We start from the raw sequence: 19018 nt of genomic DNA on the forward strand, positions 1-19018 counted from the left end.
TCAGGTGTTGGTTCATTTCTCTCTCTTGACGCGCCATGTGGTTTGTATCTTGGCACGAACATCGTCTTGTGATGATTCATGATCCCGCCGGTGCGTGCCCGTTGCCAGATGAGGTTTTTAGGTTTTTCTTTTCTTCTTTCGAGTCTGGCTTCGACTGGGACTACGTTGGGGTTATGCGAATCAACCCCGTTTATGCACCGTGATGACTAGGTAGAGAATACCAGATAGATATTGTCCATTCCGATCTTGGGTAATTGATTGTATGTTTGCGGCTGTGGGGAAGGTATGGTAGCTGTCTTCTATGTTTACAGGAATTTAGCGTGGAAAGTGTGTAAAATATGTCCTGGAGCACGGAGCTGTCGTTCTGCAGGTCCCGTTTCTATTCGGGTTGTTTTGAACCTGTCTTTTTGCTCCAGGCGTGTAGTAACCTTGTGGTGTGGGCAACAGCAGTCTGAACTGGACGAAGAATACATATTGCGGTACACCTCGGCTAATATCACCAGTAACCTGCACTCTCCTTGGCGATAGTAGTAGGGCACAATGCCTAAAAGTCCTTGTCAAGCCAAGTTTATTCTCGATTTGATTGCCTGCTCCTGAGAGTATGGTCTTGCGAGGGTGCCATAATTAATTGCATGGATGCTGCTCATACGGAGCTGGACTTTCGGCAACCCAGAAGAAAAAGAAAAGCGCTTTGTTCGATACTACTTTAGTTTCTATTCCTATGCAGATGATTACATATACTGCGTAGACGGGCTGGAACTGCCTAGCTGGAGGCGAAGTCTAGCCCCGCCTACTTCAACCCCAACCCACGGCAGTGCAATATTCACCGAGCTCCGCCTCAGCTTAGACACGACCCCACCGCATCTCCGCACTTCTGGGGACTGACATTTGACGTTCCCGCTCCTTTGCGATCGTTCTGTCATTTGCCCTTTGAACCTCTCTGCTTCCTGCTTCCTGCTTCCTCCGTCGCTGCCCGTCGCTGCCCGTCGCTGAACGCCCACGTGGCTCTCAGCTTTCTGACGATCGGGTGCTCCCACCTGCAGCGATCATCGCAGCGCCCTCGTGCCGATGGCACCCAATGGTGCTCCCCACGATTAAACCAGACATCATGGCTGAGGCCGACGAGCAACCCTCCAAGCGCCGGCGACGCAGCCGGCGGGCTCCCTCCGATCGCAAGTTCGAATGTACTCATGAGGGCTGCGGCAAGAGTTATTCGCGCGCCGAGCACCTGTACAGGCACCAGCTAAACCGTATGCGATTTCTGCGCCCGCGCTTGCGCATTCACACCCATAAGCCACCCGGGAACAAATTAGGAGCAGGGCGATGCTAACGAACACAATCTTTCTTTCCAGACACCCCGAAACAGATCTTCCGCTGCGATTTCCCCAATTGCTACCGCTCATTCGTGCGCCAGGACCTCTGCATCCGCCATCGCGAACGGCATACCACCCGTGGCTCACAGCTGCAGAAACGCGACAGCTTCGCCAACGACAGCCCCGATGAATCACCCCACAAATCACTCATGCCGGCGTCCTCGCCGTCCTCGCCGTCCATGACAGCGACCGACTACCCATTCCTGACAGGCCCCCCTCCACCCAGTTCCAAATCGCCTCCAAACACGGTCTTTCCGCTACCCACCTCCACCACCATCGACACAGCCGGGGTCCCCGTGTCCGGCTACACAGACTTCTCCGGCGTTATCAGTCAAGCGGACACTATGCTGGAATTTGACTCCATGTCAAATGCCTACCCGATATTCGGCGGCGAGACCTACAACCGATCACCATTTGCAATGGCGGACGACTTTGCAGCGTGGCTATTCAGCGAGCCTCTCGCACCACTGGGATACGGGATGATGCCGTTCGTGCAGAACCAGTTCTACGTGAACGAGCCATCGTACAACAACTTTTGCTCGGTGATTCCGCAGCACCCGATGAGCGTGACGAGTATTCTTGACTCTAGCACGCTGCCGGCGATTATCTCAGAGGAAAAGCGGCAGGATCTGTTGCATCTCATGGCGACACGATTCAATGAAGCGGCGTACTCAGCAGAGGGGAAGCGCAAGGATGCGCTGATGGACGGGGACTTGGACAGTGATCGGCATGTGCTGAGTCTACGCATGATGCAGACGTATATTGGCTCGTATTGGTTTCATTTCCACACGCAATTGCCGATTCTGCATCAGCCGACCTTTGCGGCAGATCGAACACCAAATCTGTTGCTGCTCGCTGTCATGGCCATAGGAGCGGCAACGCTGGACAAGGCTCATGGGCAGGCTGCGACGGAGACAGCCGCAGAACTAGCTAGCTTCATTGCATGGCATTTGCGCTGGGAGATTTTTATGGATGCAGATTTTAGGCCGCCAGCCCGGCTGTGGGTATTCCAGGCCCTGCTTCTACTGGAAGTCTACGAGAAGCTATTCTCGACGCGCGCACTGCACGAACGCGCGCATATCCACCACGACACGACCCTGACGCTCATGCGCCGCGGCAGCTCGCTAATCGGCCGGTCCTCCTTCGATACTCCCGAGTCCAAGGAAGAGGACGAGTCGTGGACGCACTGGATCAAGTCAGAAGCTACTCGGCGCGTGGCGTTCGGGGCGTTCGTGCTCGACTCGACGCATGCGACTATGTTTGGACACTCGGCGAAGATGGTGGCGCACGAGCTGCGCCTGCCCCTACCTTGCGACGAGGCGCTGTGGGCTGCCACCAGTGCCGCCGAGGTCGCGAGGGTGCAGTCGAGTCTGCAGTCGCATGGAGTCCGGCCGATCATGTTCCTGGATGGGCTGAAACGGACGCTGAACGGACAACCGGTGCGGACGAATGCTTTTGGCCGGATCATTCTGATGGCCGGCTTGTTGAGCGTGAGCTGGCATCTGAACCAGCGAGACTTGCAGGTCAGCTCTCTCGGGGTCGGACAAACTCTGGGTGGACGAGATAAATGGCGGACCGCTCTGCTGCGGTCTTATGATAACTGGCGACGCGACTTTGACGAAGCCCTCGGCCCGGCGACCTCGACCGAGTCGGAGTCGCGCGATGTGCTGCACGGTCTGGCCCACATGGCATCGCATGTCGACATCGTGGATCTCCAGATCTTTGCAGGTGCCGGCCGCCTGATGGGCCGGTCGATTACTGCGCGCGACTACAGTACGGCGCGCGAGAAGACTGACCGCTGGGCGACCAAGGCGTCCGCCCGCGATGCCACCTTCTACGCGCTCAAGTTCTTGAACGCTTGTTTCTCCGACCCAACCGTCGAGGCCGGCGACTATGTCGCTCGCGACGACTACCTGCTCAACCGCCCGTGGGTGATGTACTTTGCCACCCTGGTCGTCTGGTGCTATGGGTTTGCCTTGGATGGGCCTTTACGGCCGCCGCCGGCGCTGGCGACGCACGCCGATCGGCAGCGGAACATGCAGACGTTCTTGCAGCGCGTGGGTGGGGTGCGCGAGCCGAACGAGCTGGAGGGGATGAAGGGGCGCAATGAGTGTCTGGGGTTGCTGATGATCCTGCGGGACTCGTTCGCCAATTCGCGGTGGGAGCTGCTGGGCGAGGCGGCGCGGCTGCTGGACAGCTGTATCGCGAAGCTGCAGTCGTAGGGCGAAGGGGCGGAGCAGAGGAGACCAGGAGACCAGGAGAGACCGATCGTGAGGCGTGTGTATTTCTGTTCCTTGTGAGATAGTTTCTTGTACGCCGTGAGTATATATTTCAATCTGATTGACTACAAGTCCTAGTGCTCCCTCCGCATCCTGAGCCAAGCTGATCCCCCCACTTTGCTGTTATCTGTTGTCGTCGAGGCGTTGCCCGAACAACCGCCGATCCCGCTTCGCCCACGTCCACTCTCCCCTTCCACGTCGATTCACCTCCATTCCATTCCTGAACCAGATCTCTCCCTTCCAACACCCCTCAATTCCATTGTTGTTCTTCCTTGAAGAAAGAAACGCACCATGGTGAGTTCCCCAGCCGATGCCGTCCCCTGTTGACGGATTACCCCTTCGGTCCTGCACGGGACTGACTTCCGCCCCCATCCCTGGACCGTCCGACCGTCCCCCTTCCTCAGCTTGGCTGGCGGCTATCCTCCCCTCTGCCGTCCTCGCCAGCAACCTCCCCATCATGGCTAACATGCACGACCAGGCCTCTACCAACTACAAGGAAGCGTTCTCGCTTTTCGACCGCCGCGGCACTGGCCGTGTCGCCGGAGATCTGCTGGGTGACTTGCTGCGTGCCTGCGGCCAGAATCCCACGCTTGCGGAGATTACCGACCTTGAGAAGTCGGTCGGCGGCGACTGTATGTATCGCGACACCACTCCCACGAACTCGGCGATTGCCATTTCTGACAATAATCACAATAACTTCAGTTGATTTTGACTCCTTCCTTAAGGTGCTCAACCGTCCAGGCGGTTTCCGTGACCCCGGCGAGCCCGAGGAGTACTGCCGCGGATTCCAGGTGTTCGACAAGGACATGACAGGTTTCATCGGCGTGGGCCAGCTGCGCTACAGTACGTTCAGAACACCCCGATCCAAACCAGCGACCATGCAAGCTAACTCCTCCGTGTCTCGCTAGTCCTCACCAACCTCGGCGAGAAGATGACCGACGAGGAAGTGGACGAGCTCCTCAAGGCCGTCGACACCAGCTCGGGCGAGATCAACTATACCGACCTGGTCCGCACGATCCTGGCCAACTGATACCCTCCTTCTCTGGCTTGTTTTTGTGATTGATGAATTTACGTTATGGACACGGCTTTTTGCGAGGAACGGAATTGACGCTCGGGATACACTGCACTGCACTACTTCTACTATTCGGCGCGAGGAGCATCCATTCTGTCTAGGCCTGTATTTGATCGACCTTGAATGTATTATTGCGGCCGCGATCTATTCCACGATCGGCGGCTCTTCATTTCATATGATCCATCTGATTGATATCTGTATTCTTGCGCGGGTAGATTCTCCGGCCCATGTCCCTGTATTGTATCGCTGTCGCATTCGCATCCTCTGCAATGCGACTATGCATCCTCCGCCCAAGCCCTCCACTCCTTCTCGCCCACCCCATCATCTCCCATTTTGTCCGTCTCCACCATCGCCCCCGGAAGCACATACATCGCTGGCGGCCGCTCCTCCTCACCCTCCTCGCCTAGCTCCCTCTCTTTCCTCACCCCTCCCCAATGCACTTGATCCAAATAATACCCCACCACAACGCGACACCGCCCGCACCGCAACAACATGCGCTTCTCAATGCCATCTTCGCGCCGGATCAGCGTCGCCCGCCGATCGGGTATCGTCGTAGAGAGGAGGAGCGTAGCGTGCTTCGTTCGGCCACTTTGGGTCTGCGGCTCCGTGTTCTCACCTTCGTCTAGCTCTGTGCCCCGGTTTTCGAGCGGCAGGATGAGCGCTTTGTCTTGGGAGTCGCCTGCGCGCCGCGGGAGGCTCGAGAGGTCGCGGGTTGTTGCGAGGAGGAGGTGGTTGCAGAAGCGGCAGTGTTGCGTGCGGATGGGGAGACGGGTAGCTGGAGATGATCCTGAGTCGGCCATTGCGAGGGTCGGCTCGTCTGGTTTGGGGTATGGGGGGGTTGGAAGCTGTCGGAGTCGTGAGAAGTTGAAGGCTTGGTGTGGTTGGTGTAGATTGAGGAATCTCTTTTGTAGCAGAGCGCACGAATTTCCAGAGTGGATTCCGCTTTACTGAATGCTTATCGTCGATCCTTGATCTTTGCGAAAGAGCTTGTTTTCTTGCAAGAGGCGCAATGTTGGGGAGATGCGGATTTCCTGATCCAGTTGGAGAGGCCGAAGGGATGGTCTAGCAGACGTTAGACTTGATCCTGCACCTGGAGGGAAATCGTTCCGTGGAAAGATAACTCACTGTGCCTAGACAGTATTCGAGGCTCGAATAATTTAAGGATTGGGGCTCGTGTCGCTGCGCAAGAAAAGTCGATGTCGCAGAGGAATTGCGGAGCGTCGACAGGTCAGTTCCAAGGCGGTGGGCTTTATCAGGATTGAGCGAGATAAGGATCTATACTCTGTAGCTTCTCTACAAATTTGATTCGAACCTGCCAATCCTAACTTGGGCTTTGAACGCGACATAATCAAAACACTGTTCGAGTCTAATGCCTCTGAAGAGGTCCGCTATTTCTCTATTCCATGGCTTGACGGGCTTACTCAGGCCTTGATTCTATCAGCGTATTTGTAAATCTGCGCTAACACCCCCTGCTCGGTTCTTTTCATTTCCAGAGCCTTTTTGAACGCAATAATTTGTTGCACAGGGCATAGAGGACTACGTACGGTAGAACTGTCACCCGTGACGATTATTCGATGTTCAACTGATCGCCAAGTCTGTACGTCATCGTAGACAATGCATAGATAGTTCCCCTAATGTCAAGACCAAGCTTCTTTTGAGTGTCCGCCGAATGTTGCATAAACAGCTTACCGACCCGTGTTAAGCCAGTACAAGATATGTTCTTTATGATGCTAAGCTGGCTGACTGTATAGAATAATCTCACCATACATTTGAGCCACTTCTCACTGAACTACTCCAAGAAGCTCGACGCACACAGCCTCGTTCCATGTCGCTCTGATCTTTACCATTCCCTGCGAGAATGGTATTACCTAAATCTTGCTCATTTCCAAGCAGGAGCCCAACACTCGATACCGAATGCGGTTGCGTGGACGGCATGACACCGGCCTCTAGGCTGGGGATGTTTGGAAGCAGCCAGAATCGCATCTTAGACATTATGACGGTTACTTCGGAGTAGGCCAGAAGATAAGCGAGTGCAAATCACCTACGTCCAGTTGATGCTAAGCATCTGCTCGTAGCTTGTAGGCGCTGCGGGGACGCTTTTCGGCTTATTTTGGCCGAGATTTGCAATATGGTGCCGGGGGAGGGGAGGTGCTGCTTAAGTCCGTACCTATCTATCTGCAAGGGCTTTTTTACTCTCGTAAATTTCTCTTCTTTTTTGATCAGCCATATACGGAGACAAGGATGTGTGTCGCTTTCGTTCAGTACAAAGCGTCGACACATCTTGATTGAGTTGTACGTACTAAACTCATAAAACCTGATTACCGCATTGTTTGTGCGGATCAGATGATCGCTGCAGCAAGTTGACTGCCAGGAATTCAGGGCAGCGACTCGAAACCAAGGTCGTGGGTCGATGTGCTTACTAAAAGTCCGGGGAAGCACATGCTAGCGGAACCCTAAATTAAAACCAACTACTCCGTGGGAAGAGCCCCGTGCATCGCCAAGGGTAGATTTGCCACCCCATTAAACTACAGGCAATTACAAGAGAGATTCAAGTCGAGCTTCAGAGAGGAGGAAAATGTAAAAATAATATCATTAATCGCATTAATTCATATCCAAGGTCATATATCCTTCGATCATTGAATTACACATGAAAGTCATATTAATCCCAAACGCCGCGATCCAGTCAGCCAAGACCGATCTACAGCGATTGGAGAATGCCCTCGATGAGCGGCATGAAGCCTGAGACGTCATTAATCAGAGTGGAAGTCTCATTGACAAACTTGGCAGACAATAGGTCCTCTGCGTTCGTCAGGAGAGTCGAGATCTTCTTGATAGAGTCGGGCTCAAGCAGAGTCTTGATCTCCGGCATCGAGTCTTCCAGGTTGGTCAGCAGACCCTTCAGGTTCTTGACCATGTCGGGCGTCAACAGGTCGCCGGCCTCGGTGATCAGATCACTTGTGCCTGCCACGAACGTAGGGGTCAACAATGCTGTGCCATTGCCGAGGAGATAGGTCAAGTTCGTGAGCGTGGTGTGGTTCAAGAAGTCCTTCTTGATATCTGGCACCACAGGCACAAGACCGTTGAGCAGCTCGGACAGACCGCCCAGAACATATGGCGAGAGCAGATCGTCCGCGCCATCGATCAATCCGCGGGTCTCGTTCACGAACTTGGGATCCAAAAGATCGTTGGCATTCGTCAGCAGAGAGGCAATCTCCTTGACGGAGTCAGCAGTGAGGAGCGCATTGGCGTTACTCAAGAGAGAAGCAATAGCTTCGATCGTAGACTTGGTCAGGAGGCCCTTGATCTCGGGCAGCAATGGCGTCACCTCGGACAGGATCGACTTCAGGCCAGTGACAAGCTCAGGAGTAAGCAGTTCGTCGGCATTGGCGACCAGACTCTTGGTTTGGTTAGCAAACTCGGGAGTGAGGAGATCGCTACCGCTGGCGAGGAGATTCTCCAGCTCATCAAACGTGGCCTTTGTGAGGAAGCCCTTAAGCTCGGGAAGCAGAGGGACGACGGCATTGAGGAGCTGCTTGAGCGCGTTGCTCACGTCCGTGGTGAGGAGCGCTGAAGCACCATCAATAAGACTGTTCGTCTTAGCAATAAAGGACTTGGTGAGCAGCGCGTTGCCGTTGGTAAGCAGGTTGGTCAGAGCGTCGAACGTATCCTTGGTGAGGAAGCCCTTGAGCTCAGGAAGCAGAGGAACGACAGCATTGAGGAGCTGCTTGAGCGCGTTGCTCACGTCCGTGGTGAGGAGCGCTGAAGCACCATCAATAAGACTGTTCGTCTTAGCAATAAAGGACTTGGTGAGCAGCGCGTTGCCGTTGGTAAGCAGGTTGGTCAGAGCGTCGAACGTATCCTTGGTGAGGAAGCCCTTGAGCTCAGGAAGCAGAGGAACGACGGCATTGAGGAGCTGCTTGAGCGCGTTGCTCACATCCGTGGTGAGGAGCGCTGAAGCACCATCAATAAGACTGTTGGTCTTAGCAATGAAGGACTTCGTGAGGAGCGCATTGCCATTCGTAAGCAGGTTGGTCAGAGCATCGAAGGTATCCTTGGTAAGGAAGCCCTTGAGCTCAGGTAGCAGAGGAACAACAGCGTTAAGCAGCTGCTTGAGCGCGTTGCTCACGTCCGTGGTGAGGAGCGCCGAAGCACCATCAATGAGACTGTTGGTCTTAGCAATGAAGGACTTGGTAAGCAGCGCATTGCCGTTGGTGAGCAGGTTGGTCAGAGCATCGAAGGTGTCCTTGGTGAGGAAGCCCTTGAGCTCAGGCAGCAGAGGAACCACAGCGTTAAGCAGCTGCTTGAGCGCGTTGCTGACCTCCGTGGTAAGCAGATTGGCAGCACTATTAATGAGACCGTTCGTCTTTGTCACAAAGTCCTTGGTGAGCAAAGAGTTACCGTTCGAAACGAGGGTCTCAATTGAGTTGACATTGTCCTTGGAGAGCAAGGCGTCCGCGTTGACAACCAAGTCGTTGACCTTGTCCATGTTGTTCAGCAACTTCTGGAGGTTGTTGAGGTTGTTGTCACTCAGGAGAGCATCTGCCTTGGACAAAATGTTGCTTAATGTGTCGGTGTTCTTCTTGGTCAGGAGGGTATTGGCGTTGGTGATCAGATTGCCAATTGCCTGGGTGTTTTCATTACTGAGAAGGACACGAATATTGGTGTACACAGGCGGGGCCAAGCTGCCGGAAAGATACTTGAAAGTATCCTCAATCTCAGAAAGCAGGCTGGGGTCGAGAAGACCGGTAATACCCTTCAGGAGACTACCAAGGTCACCGAGAATACTCGTCAGACTGGTGCTGCTGCTGTCCCCGCTCAGGCTCGACAAGATACTGTTGACCTTGCTCTCCAGATCGGAATTAGTGCTTGAGGAGCTACTATCCGAGGTGGTGCTGGACGCGGTAGATGAGCTGGTGTCTGCGGAGGACGCCGTCGAGACGGCTGCAGCGGCGGTGTTGCTAGCGGTGTTGCCAAGAACGGTGTTCACAATGTTGGCAATGGTATCCGCAGAGGCAGCCTGGGTCGTGGCAGCATTGGTGTTCTCCTCATTGCTGCTGGCAGCCTGGCTCGTGGCGGCGGCTGCAGCTGCGTTCTGTTGAGAGGCCGCTTTGGCGTTGGTATTGGCAGTCGAGGCAGCGTTAGATGCCGTGTCTGCCGCAGCGACAGTATTCTCAGCAACCGGGACACTGGACGATGCAGCTGCCGGTGAAGCTCCCACTACATTGGAAGCGGCGAGCAGGGCAGTCGCAAGGACTGGAATGAAACGCATGATGGTGTTGTGGGCTCCAATATCTTGTGCGTTTATATTCCACGGTCACACTTGGGCTTCGTCTCTAGTCGGCCGTCAAACGGGGGGAAGAGCCGCGAGGAAAAGGGGAGAGCCTGGGGAAGCGAAAGCTCTTCCCTGGGGTCGCGCCAGGTCTTTATTTTGGCGTGCTGGCGATCGTCCCTCTGGGGTATCCTTTTGGGACATAATCCTCCACTTGGTCCATCGCACTAAAAGCTTCCGCGGACTCTGGCCGCCGAGAAGGTGGATCAACACCGAGGTATGGAGACCGGGAGGAGTCCCATGTGATGAGAAGTGCAAGTAGTTCCGGTCACATTGCTAGCATATGCGCTATCCCGATTGCATACTCCAGATCCTCAGGGTATGACGGCGTTCCTGGGGCTCGAGGGGGCTCGAGAGCGGGCAGATTGGCTCTCCTCAGGGCTCCCTCGGCACAATGCAGGACCGTACATGGGCGGCAGGGTTTGCCCGCTAAGATCAGGGGCATGAACCTCTTCACATGTTCTTCCTGGGAGTTTCCATTCATTGAGGGCAGACTTGTGCCCATGGGGTTGCGGCGGCCTACGGACCTGCGGGAGTTTGCGCTAGTCGAAAGGCTAACCCTAACAAGGCGGGGAGAGCTCCACATCGGCTACGCCAACACTAGCAGCAGCGCAGAACCGGGCAGGCGCGGGCAAGCTAGGGCAGGCTTGGAAATGAGGGGTTCGGCCAGCCCCCCAAAGCGGCAGTGACTCCTACCCCGGACGCCCGACCCTCGGGCAGGCCGGGGCTGTCGTGGCGGCCCGGCGGTGGTGATTGGTGCTGCCCAAGGCCCGGCGGGGAGGGGAATTTGCTCGAGCGGACCTGTGCGACTAGACGCCGATCGTTACTCCGCACGCTCGTCTGAGCCCATCCGTTGCTTCGTTGTTGGTTGGTTGGGACGGAGTCCTCGGGCCAGGAACAGACTAGACGTTGATTAGTGTCCTCCGTCCGTACTTTGACCTCTGTAGCCTCGAAAACTCGTCCCACGTCCATGCGTCATCCTTCCACCTTGAAGCGCGGTCTTCTGGTGCTCTTCCCCCGGAATGTGCCCAATTGATCGGCTAACGAGAGTGCCGTCCGCCTCCACTCGTGGCGCCCGAGCGTAGCTGGAAAAGTAAGACATGCACGGTACAGGATCGTTCTCGTCGCCGTCCTCCGTCGATGAGCACCCCGCTCATTGGCCCTTCTATTCCCCGAGCAGCTGCTCGTGATGTCCAACCAGGTGGGCTCTGCGCATCCTTATTTCCTTTCGCTTCCGCCCGTGGATGGCGTCATGTGGGAGGAAGCTGTACGACATTTGGAGCTCGCGGAGGGGAAAAGCAAAAACGAGTCCTGAGCCACCAGGGGAAAAGGGGTCGCGAAAGCGGAGACTCCTCCTGTACTCCGTAGAAAGCCATCGAAAGAGGAAGCTAATCCAAGGCCGAAAAATTCCTGCTTGTGCGGCTGAGGTGGCCCAAGCACCCTGCGAACCCATCAAGCCTCGTTGCGCCACCGACCTCTCTCAGAGAGAGTGATACCATCTCCCAAGCCCGATCACGAACTAGCGTTAAACTAGACTCCAGTCCACGGCTTCCCAACAAAAAATGCCATCAAAGGAAGACTGACATCATATGGTTCAAAGCACCAGCACCGCCGGTCGCACCTCCGTGCGATGAAAGAATGTGTGACCTCCGCTGGCTTGCCTCCTGGTGCATACTGCAGGTACTGCGCAGGTACAGAGGTTGAATGTGCTTCTTCGCATCCACAGTATGTACACTCAGCCTACATTATCAATTCCCATTATAGGTTTCTTTTGCTCGTGGGGAGATGGCCGGCCTGGTCGCGTCGATGCACCGGAGAAACGCGTCCTAGCTGACATGCTAGAATCAAGGCCTTCGTTCTTATAGGAACTGAATGCTTGGAGCTTTCAAAATGTTTTTCGACCGATCAAGAATCAGTTCTGGTTTGGCCATGTCATATCAGAAACGGATTTCCGGTCTACGTTATTTGTTCCCGTCGTGAGGCTGTTCAGTGGGCGGGATGCGGGTTCTCGGTCCCATCCCTGCCTGACTCGTACACTTGCACCGTCAAACACAACCCCATTAGATTTCACCTTCAGCTCCCATATACTCCGTAGATGATGTCCCATTAAACACTTAACCTTGTTAATCCTGCAATGGCCCCAAACATTTCCGGGTCCATAGGGGGCCCTTGGCTACAACGAACGGGGGAAGTAAAATCTGGCGCCCGTGGGGGCGATTCGTGCAGTTAAGTCGCTTTTGGCTCCGTGTACGGAGTGTTCAACAGTACCACATCTGGGCATTCGGGAATGTGCGTGGGTCACTCAATATCTGCGTGAGATCTATGATCAGTCGATATCATGCGCGTAGGTGGTGCTACCAGCGCGTGAGGTACAACTGACCTGTCAATATATATTTTCGTACTACCTCGCAAGCCAGCGTTGCTTAACCAGGTTACGTCGCTGAAACCCTGAGTCCCAGCATATCAATTCCGAAGTCGTTGAAAGCAGCCAACCTGTACAACGCACTCCATGCACCACGAAGCCAAAGAGTTATGTTTCTTGACATCGTGGTCTCCCGTCGGCATACCAGGCGGCCGATTTCCTTGGCTGCGGGGCGGCCAAGACGTGGGGTAATCTTTACATTCACCACCACGCGATGCGCTCCTAGTATCATTCTCCCGGTGAGTACCAACATTGAGAGAATATGGAAAAACGCGAATGGTAGCGACTTTGATACCGGTATGTTCGCCACTGAGCGGCTTGCGACCGTGACCGGCTGTCCTTGCACCGAGGAAAGGGGAGGCAGATCAATTGCTAGTCCTAGCATGCCAGCATACCGATATCAACATGGCACGAGGCTGCTCTTGGAGCTGTATCGGCTTTCTTGGAACCGGGCCTGTCTCACGGATCAAAGGAGAAGAGTACTGAGCTTAACGTCAATAATGGATAAGCAATGATAAAGCGATGCTTTCTCAATGGAATCTTTGGTTAAGAAAATACATTAGTTGCTGACAAGTGGAAGGAAAAAGCTCACCTGCCGCCTGGTTCTCGAGCTCGTGGGCAGCAGCCTCATTTTACTCATCACCTCCTCCTCACCCGCATCCCCATTCTCTTCCTCATGCCCGTCATCCTCAAAGCAGCATTCTTCGTCATTGTGCAACTCTGGTGGCTCCTTTGTATGAATGAGTATCACCAAGGCGGCGAGAAAGCCGAGGCATTGATCGTCCGAGAGGTCCGAGAAGGGGCCGGCATCACAGCAGGCGCCCCCCTCCCTCCGAGCTCGCGGTAGTACCATTTCCCTCTCTGGGTTGCATAGGCTAGCGCTGTACATACAGGTATCTACACCACAGGTGATTAACTCACTTGTCTCGGGGTCTGTAGCTGTTGCTCTCGACTGGCCTCTATGATGACGGCAACCGCCACCGCTGTAGTAAGCCTCTGGGGTGTATTGGGTCCGCCACGGGCCATCTGACGCTACGATACCATCAGCACAAGCCATGCTGTAACTCACTGGTACCTGCGGCTGGACTATGAGATTGTCCTGGTTATATGGCACTGGGGAGTGTGCAGTAGACATGGCGGCCGCAGGACAACAGTAGCATCAGACTGAGTGGACGTAGTGGAAGTTACCAAAGCAGCGGCAAGGAGTTTGAAGGCCCCTTATACGGCGATGCCGACGGGATATGCTCCTGCCTTCGCATCTTCCTACTCAGCTCACTCAGTTTGGAAGGTACGACAGGCTTCACTTTGACAAATAATGCTGTATGGAAATACCTGGTTTGCCATTTTGGTAGCTCCGTTCGCTTGTTTAAGATGTCTAGATCTCCCTCCTTGAGGTCTCCAATGTAATCAAATCAATCGCCCTTCCTCTCTTCAATTGTCTATCAGTTGAGAAGCCCCCTGCTCCTGATAAATGAATATGGAGGTGTTTTAAACCAATGCATAGATATTTACGGGCAGAGAAGACAATATTGAGGAGAGCGGTAGCTCTCAGTGCGCTCAGGAAGAGGAGAGAAGGAACTGTAAACTGCGCTATTAACAGATAGCCGACGGTGTGTGTGTGTGTGTGTGTGTGTGTCAGTGTCAGAGAGAGAGAAAGGCTCGGAAAAGTTCCAAAAAGGAAAGCCATTAGCATATCCTCACTCCTCGCCAATGTTGTCAAAAATGGACCACTTTATACCTTCTTTCATGCCAGTCCTTCGAGCCTGGAGCATGCTAAATCACTCATCGACTTGTTTCAATATTCACCAGCATTACTCTTTCGAATTCATCGACGATGTTCGCGGAAAGATCGTGTGAGAGTGTGGGATTTCCCTGATCCTACTGTATATCGGGCAAAGATTGTAGCCTTATCTGGGCTACGGAGGTAAAACATTATTGAGCGGCCCTTTCTATTACCTGGGGGACCTAACAAACTCGGAACGTGACCTGCTGCTCGATCGCTACTGGCTTGACATAACTGCCTTGGAGCAAGATAGCCAGACCGATAATTGGATAGACCTTGATCAAGCCAAATCCCAGAAATACAGTCGATTTACTTGGATGTGATCGTGAGCTCCTCTATAGGAAAACGAAGCCGAAAAAGTGCGCCATCGGTGAGATATAGCAGATTTAGAAGCAGTCAACTTGCGCAGTCTGCAAAGTCTTGGCAAGAAGACCAAGTGAAGCGTTTCTGGGGTTCCGCTCGTTCTGTGAACCTGAAGTGGTCAGCTGATTATCCGAGATCGGAATCCTATGAAAGATGGGAAGAAAACCGACATGCAGCCTGGTCTCTTTCCGTTGCAGACACAAAAAGCCCTCTTCTATTAAAAGACCCTCGTGGCTTGATCGACAATTTGTGGTTTCGTGAAGTAAATCATCACCCCAAGCCCCTTACGAAGGATATCTCAAAGGTTCATTCCACTATTGTGTGGCTGGAGCTACCCCAAATGGAGAGTAGCCGGACTATCTGGAACCATTAATAGTTCAGCTGGTGTCAAGGGCTATGTGATGCTGTGTTATTGGTTCATGCGTCGGTTACACGTCCATATCATAGACTCTGCTGTGAGTCTAATGTTTCTTTCAACTACATGTGAATGTCAAAGCCGTGCCTCCTGCTAGGACCGGTAGCCGGCTTATGATGTGAACTTTTCAAGGTTTGGTTATGGATAAACATGGTTTGTTCTGGAAAAGGGGGTAAGAGCAAGCTAGAGAGCTCGGTTTGTGAACGGAAAGATTACATGAATCTAAACACTTAAGGTGACCATATATTATACGAGAAAAGGGACACAACAACCTGCTTTGTTGCTATCTACATTCATTTGCCAAGGGCATACGCGGATCGTCGAGGGGCACCTAAAATGGTAATAGCTCGGCGGCGCTCCCCATTCTCAAGTGTACAGCTAAATGCAATGTCCATCGATTACCCGAGCCTTTGGCCCCTCAAAGCCCCCCAGCAAAACAAGGATGTCTGCTATCTACTTCATTTGTAGAGTAGTTCTTCGCGTGCCAAGCAAGTCTGGTGGCTGGGTGCTATGACCTTTTTGGCCGCCACCATCTCACTTCAGACAGGGGTTTGATCATCGGATCGTTCGGCAAGAAGCCACCCGCGTTCTCACAGGGGGCGCTGCGCCACGGTGTCCGAGGGCGGTCGGGCCGTTGCAAGGATATAGCTTCTCGTATCGTGCAGATGGACGTCCATGTCGGATTCACAGGCAGCACCTAGCTATCATTGAATGGGATCCATGAGTAGCAAGAGTAGTAGTCTATGAAAGTCAGTTAGCTAGGTTTTTACCTAAATTGAGAAGAGTATCTACTTTCGGGCTCCTTGCCGGAACCTGGCTTCGGCGCACCAAGTTGCACACTGTGAAACGGCTGATGCTTTGACCAGCCAAAATCGCAGTGACGCCTCAGTCTCCAGCATATGAAGCTTCCCTGTGTTGCCGACTCTATTCCCCGCCAATGCTTGATTGGCTGCCAACATACAATAGTCCTGGATTTATCCTGGAGGATTGGTTAATGCGGAGATTATCTTCGGGACCGATGGCCGATACTACTAAGGGGTTTCACTTTCCTGTATCGTCTCTCTATTCAATGGGCCGGTGACGATCTGGAAGGGTTCCATTGTGACAGAATATCTGACTCAATAGCCGGGTGGCATGACGTCGGCATGCCGATCGGTGGCTTTGAAGAGCAGGCCGGCGCTGCATTCGTAGGACCCCCTGTACAGTACTACCCTAGAAGACCACGCTGGAGCTCTCATCTGGTGACAACACCTCCTCACTCGCAACAACTGGACCGTCTGAGGTCATACCTCCGCATGGGAGCGGGTAAAAGGAGTGTCTGAACTGTGTCTTGAAATTATCCAGCAGCAGCACCATACCCACATTTCTCCGGGTAAATCCATCCTCTCGGTTAAAGATGTGCCCTCAACCGAACCGACGCCGCTACGAATTCTCCGACTGGCTGGCCTCGACCAATGCTCCCCGTCCCTTCGCCAGTGACGCAGGGCGACATCCCCGATCTTGCACCCCGGGATCCGCATCCAGGCCTCCTCCGCATTCCTGGGGCGATCCCTTCTCCAGGGGGCGTCAACCCCACGGCCCGGGAGTGGTGCGATAACCGTGGGCGACTGCCGTTTCTCGCGGAGCCCCCGCTTGATTGCAAGCCACCCGAACGCCGTGCCTTGGCCTGTGGATCTGTCTTGCTTGACGTATAAAGCCGCGTGGGCCGCATGGACGAGAGGTTCTGGATGGATCAAACTTGTCGAGGTCGCTTGCCACGATGTATCGCATCTCGAATATCTACGGTATGTTCTTTGCAAGGAACCGGCGATGAGAAAGGGCTGTACTAATGCTGCTATCAGTCCTCGCCGCGTTTGGCACCATCGGCGGGGCCCTCTTCGGCTTCGATGTGAGGTACGCAACCATTCGCGACCCCGAGACTAGACGCAATATTGATTCACCTTCTCACCCAGTTCGATGAGTGCCTGGATTGGCGTTGATACATATACCGAATTCTTTGACAACCCGGACTCCAATCTCCAAGGAGGTGTAGGTTCCTGTTCCCCGTGCCGGTGTTAATCCATAAGGGCGGCGATTTACATTGAGGGTTTCATCTTAGATTACTGCCTCCATGTCCGCTGGTTCCTTTGCCGGGTCTATCGCAGCAGGATGGCTCTCTGATATTCTTGGTCGTCGGGGCGCATTGGTGATCGCCTCGTTGGTGTGGATTGTCGGGGCTATGGTTCAATGCAGCGCCCAGAATGTGACCCACCTAGTCGCCGGCCGCGTGGTCGGTGGCCTTGCTGTTGGTATTACTTCGTCACAAACGTGCGTCTACTTGTCGGAGCTGGCCCCGGCTCGTATTCGCGGCCGTGTCGTCGGTATCCAGCAATGGGCTATTGAATGGGGGATTCTGATCATGTATCTGATCGCATACGGTTGTGCCGTTGGTGTGTCTGGGCCGGCTGCGTTCCGCATCTGTTGGGGTATCCAGGCGGTCCCTGGTCTCATATTATTTATTGCGCTATTCTTCTTTCCCGAGTCGCCTCGGTGGTTAGCTGGAAAGGAGCGGTGGGAAGAGGCTTTGGAGACTCTGGCCCTGATTCACGGCAATGGTGACCGCAATGACCCCGTAGTGCAAGTTGAGTTTGCGGAGGTTCAGGAGGCCGCCCGAGTTGCCCACCAGGCGAAGGATGTCTCCTTCTTCGCTCTGTTTGGTCCTCGCGTCTGGAAGCGGACCATGTGCGGAATGAGTGTTCAAATGTGGCAGCAGCTCCTTGGCGGCAACGTGGCCATGTACTATGTTGTTTATATCTTTGAGATGGCTGGCATGGTGAGTTTCTCTCTCAGAGATAATCAAAGTTGTATTCTTCTGACTGATTTTCTCAGACTGGAAATACCACTTTGTGGTCATCAGCCATCCAATACGTGATTTTCCTGGTGACCACCGGTGTCATGCTTCCATTTATCGACCGCGTGGGTCGACGCAAGTTGCTGCTCACTGGCTCTGTGGCTTGCATGATCATCCATTTCATCATCGCCGGCGTGATGGCCAGCAAGGGTCACTCCGTCCCTGATGTGAACGGCAACGCAAATCTCACATGGTCGATTAAGGGATCATCCGGTATGACTGTGATTGCATTCTCATATATCTTTACCGGTATCTATGGCTTCACTTGGGTATGTAAGCTCTCAACGCTCTTAAGTGTACATCTCACTAATCAAAAGAATTCACAGGCTCCCACCGGATGGATCTACGCCTCCGAAGTCTTCCCACTCAAGCACCGAGCCAAGGGTGTTGGTCTCTCCGCCTCAGCTAATTGGATCTTCAACTTCGCACTGGCCTACTTCGTCGCACCTGCTTTCCACAACATTCAGTGGAAGACATACATTATCTTCGGCGTTTTCTGCTGCGTGATGACCATCCATGTTTTCTTCATGTATCCGGAGACTGCTGGTCGGTCTCTTGAGGAGATTGATATGGTGTTCGATATGGACGTTAAACCGTGGCGGACTAATATGATCCATGACACATTTGGTGAGGAGATTGAGAAGTACAAAGAGACAGCCGCTGCCAAGGAGGCGGGTGCGGCGACCCACGAGGAGGTTGTCTAGGATCAGGGCAAGACATATGCTTCTGGTCAGGCAAAAGCCAGAATGGATAGAGATGCTTGTATGAGTCAACGAAATATCAAACATCTGCGATAGACGAACTTACATACAGTCAATGAAGCAATGAAGTTTTACTGGTGTTGGTTGGAAATGGCTTAAATATTTTGTAACCCCTACATTGGTTTTCAATTTGTCACAGTGCTTCATTGTAAGTCTCCAAAGCTAATTGATGTAAGGTTGGCAGTGTGACACTGGCCTCAACCGAGCATGAATTATGAATTCTTTGTGAGACCCCATCACCCTATGCGACTCAATAATGACCGTTGAGCTGCTTTACACGAGTGGGCCAAGTACTATGACCAGATGGCTTCTCACGCCACAAGGCTGCCAA

At 53.6% G+C, this 19018-nt stretch overlaps 6 protein-coding genes across 6 annotated transcripts; 3 read left to right on the forward strand and 3 right to left on the reverse strand.

Moving 5' to 3' along the window:
• Positions 1–1078: 1078 nt before the first annotated feature.
• On the forward strand, positions 1079–3595 carry N7482_004820 (putative C2H2 finger domain protein; the record flags this gene model as incomplete). The annotated part of the gene is made up of 2 exons (XM_056686945.1): positions 1079–1250; positions 1353–3595. The coding sequence occupies 2 exons, from the start codon at positions 1079–1081 to the stop codon at positions 3593–3595; spliced, it is 2415 nt and encodes an 804-aa protein (XP_056545687.1).
• Positions 3596–3962: 367 nt separating this feature from the next.
• N7482_004821 (uncharacterized protein) lies at positions 3963–4682 on the forward strand (the record flags this gene model as incomplete). The annotated part of the gene is made up of 3 exons (XM_056686946.1): positions 3963–4284; positions 4355–4495; positions 4561–4682. The coding sequence occupies 3 exons, from the start codon at positions 3963–3965 to the stop codon at positions 4680–4682; spliced, it is 585 nt and encodes a 194-aa protein (XP_056545688.1).
• Positions 4683–4999: 317 nt separating this feature from the next.
• On the reverse strand, positions 5000–5524 carry N7482_004822 (uncharacterized protein; the record flags this gene model as incomplete). The annotated part of the gene is made up of 1 exon (XM_056686947.1): positions 5000–5524. The coding sequence occupies one exon, from the start codon at positions 5522–5524 to the stop codon at positions 5000–5002; it is 525 nt and encodes a 174-aa protein (XP_056545689.1).
• Positions 5525–6291: 767 nt separating this feature from the next.
• Positions 6292–6716, reverse strand: N7482_004823 (aldehyde dehydrogenase; the record flags this gene model as incomplete). The annotated part of the gene is made up of 2 exons (XM_056686948.1): positions 6292–6459; positions 6537–6716. 2 exons carry the CDS (start codon positions 6714–6716, stop codon positions 6292–6294), a joined length of 348 nt encoding a protein of 115 aa, XP_056545690.1.
• Positions 6717–7422: 706 nt separating this feature from the next.
• N7482_004824 (uncharacterized protein) lies at positions 7423–9993 on the reverse strand (the record flags this gene model as incomplete). The annotated part of the gene is made up of 1 exon (XM_056686949.1): positions 7423–9993. The coding sequence occupies one exon, from the start codon at positions 9991–9993 to the stop codon at positions 7423–7425; it is 2571 nt and encodes an 856-aa protein (XP_056545691.1).
• A 6802-nt stretch (positions 9994–16795) lies between these two features.
• N7482_004825 (sugar porter family MFS transporter) lies at positions 16796–18630 on the forward strand (the record flags this gene model as incomplete). Its single annotated transcript, XM_056686950.1, has 6 exons — positions 16796–16820; positions 16878–16929; positions 16989–17064; positions 17135–17848; positions 17905–18195; positions 18253–18630. 6 exons carry the CDS (start codon positions 16796–16798, stop codon positions 18628–18630), a joined length of 1536 nt encoding a protein of 511 aa, XP_056545692.1.
• Between the last annotated feature and the right edge of the window lie 388 nt (positions 18631–19018).

Source organism: Penicillium canariense (genome assembly GCF_028826845.1).
Source record: "Penicillium canariense strain IBT 26290 chromosome Unknown utg000002l_segment0_segment0, whole genome shotgun sequence".
In the NCBI taxonomy this organism is placed as follows: Eukaryota; Fungi; Ascomycota; class Eurotiomycetes; order Eurotiales; family Aspergillaceae; genus Penicillium; species Penicillium canariense.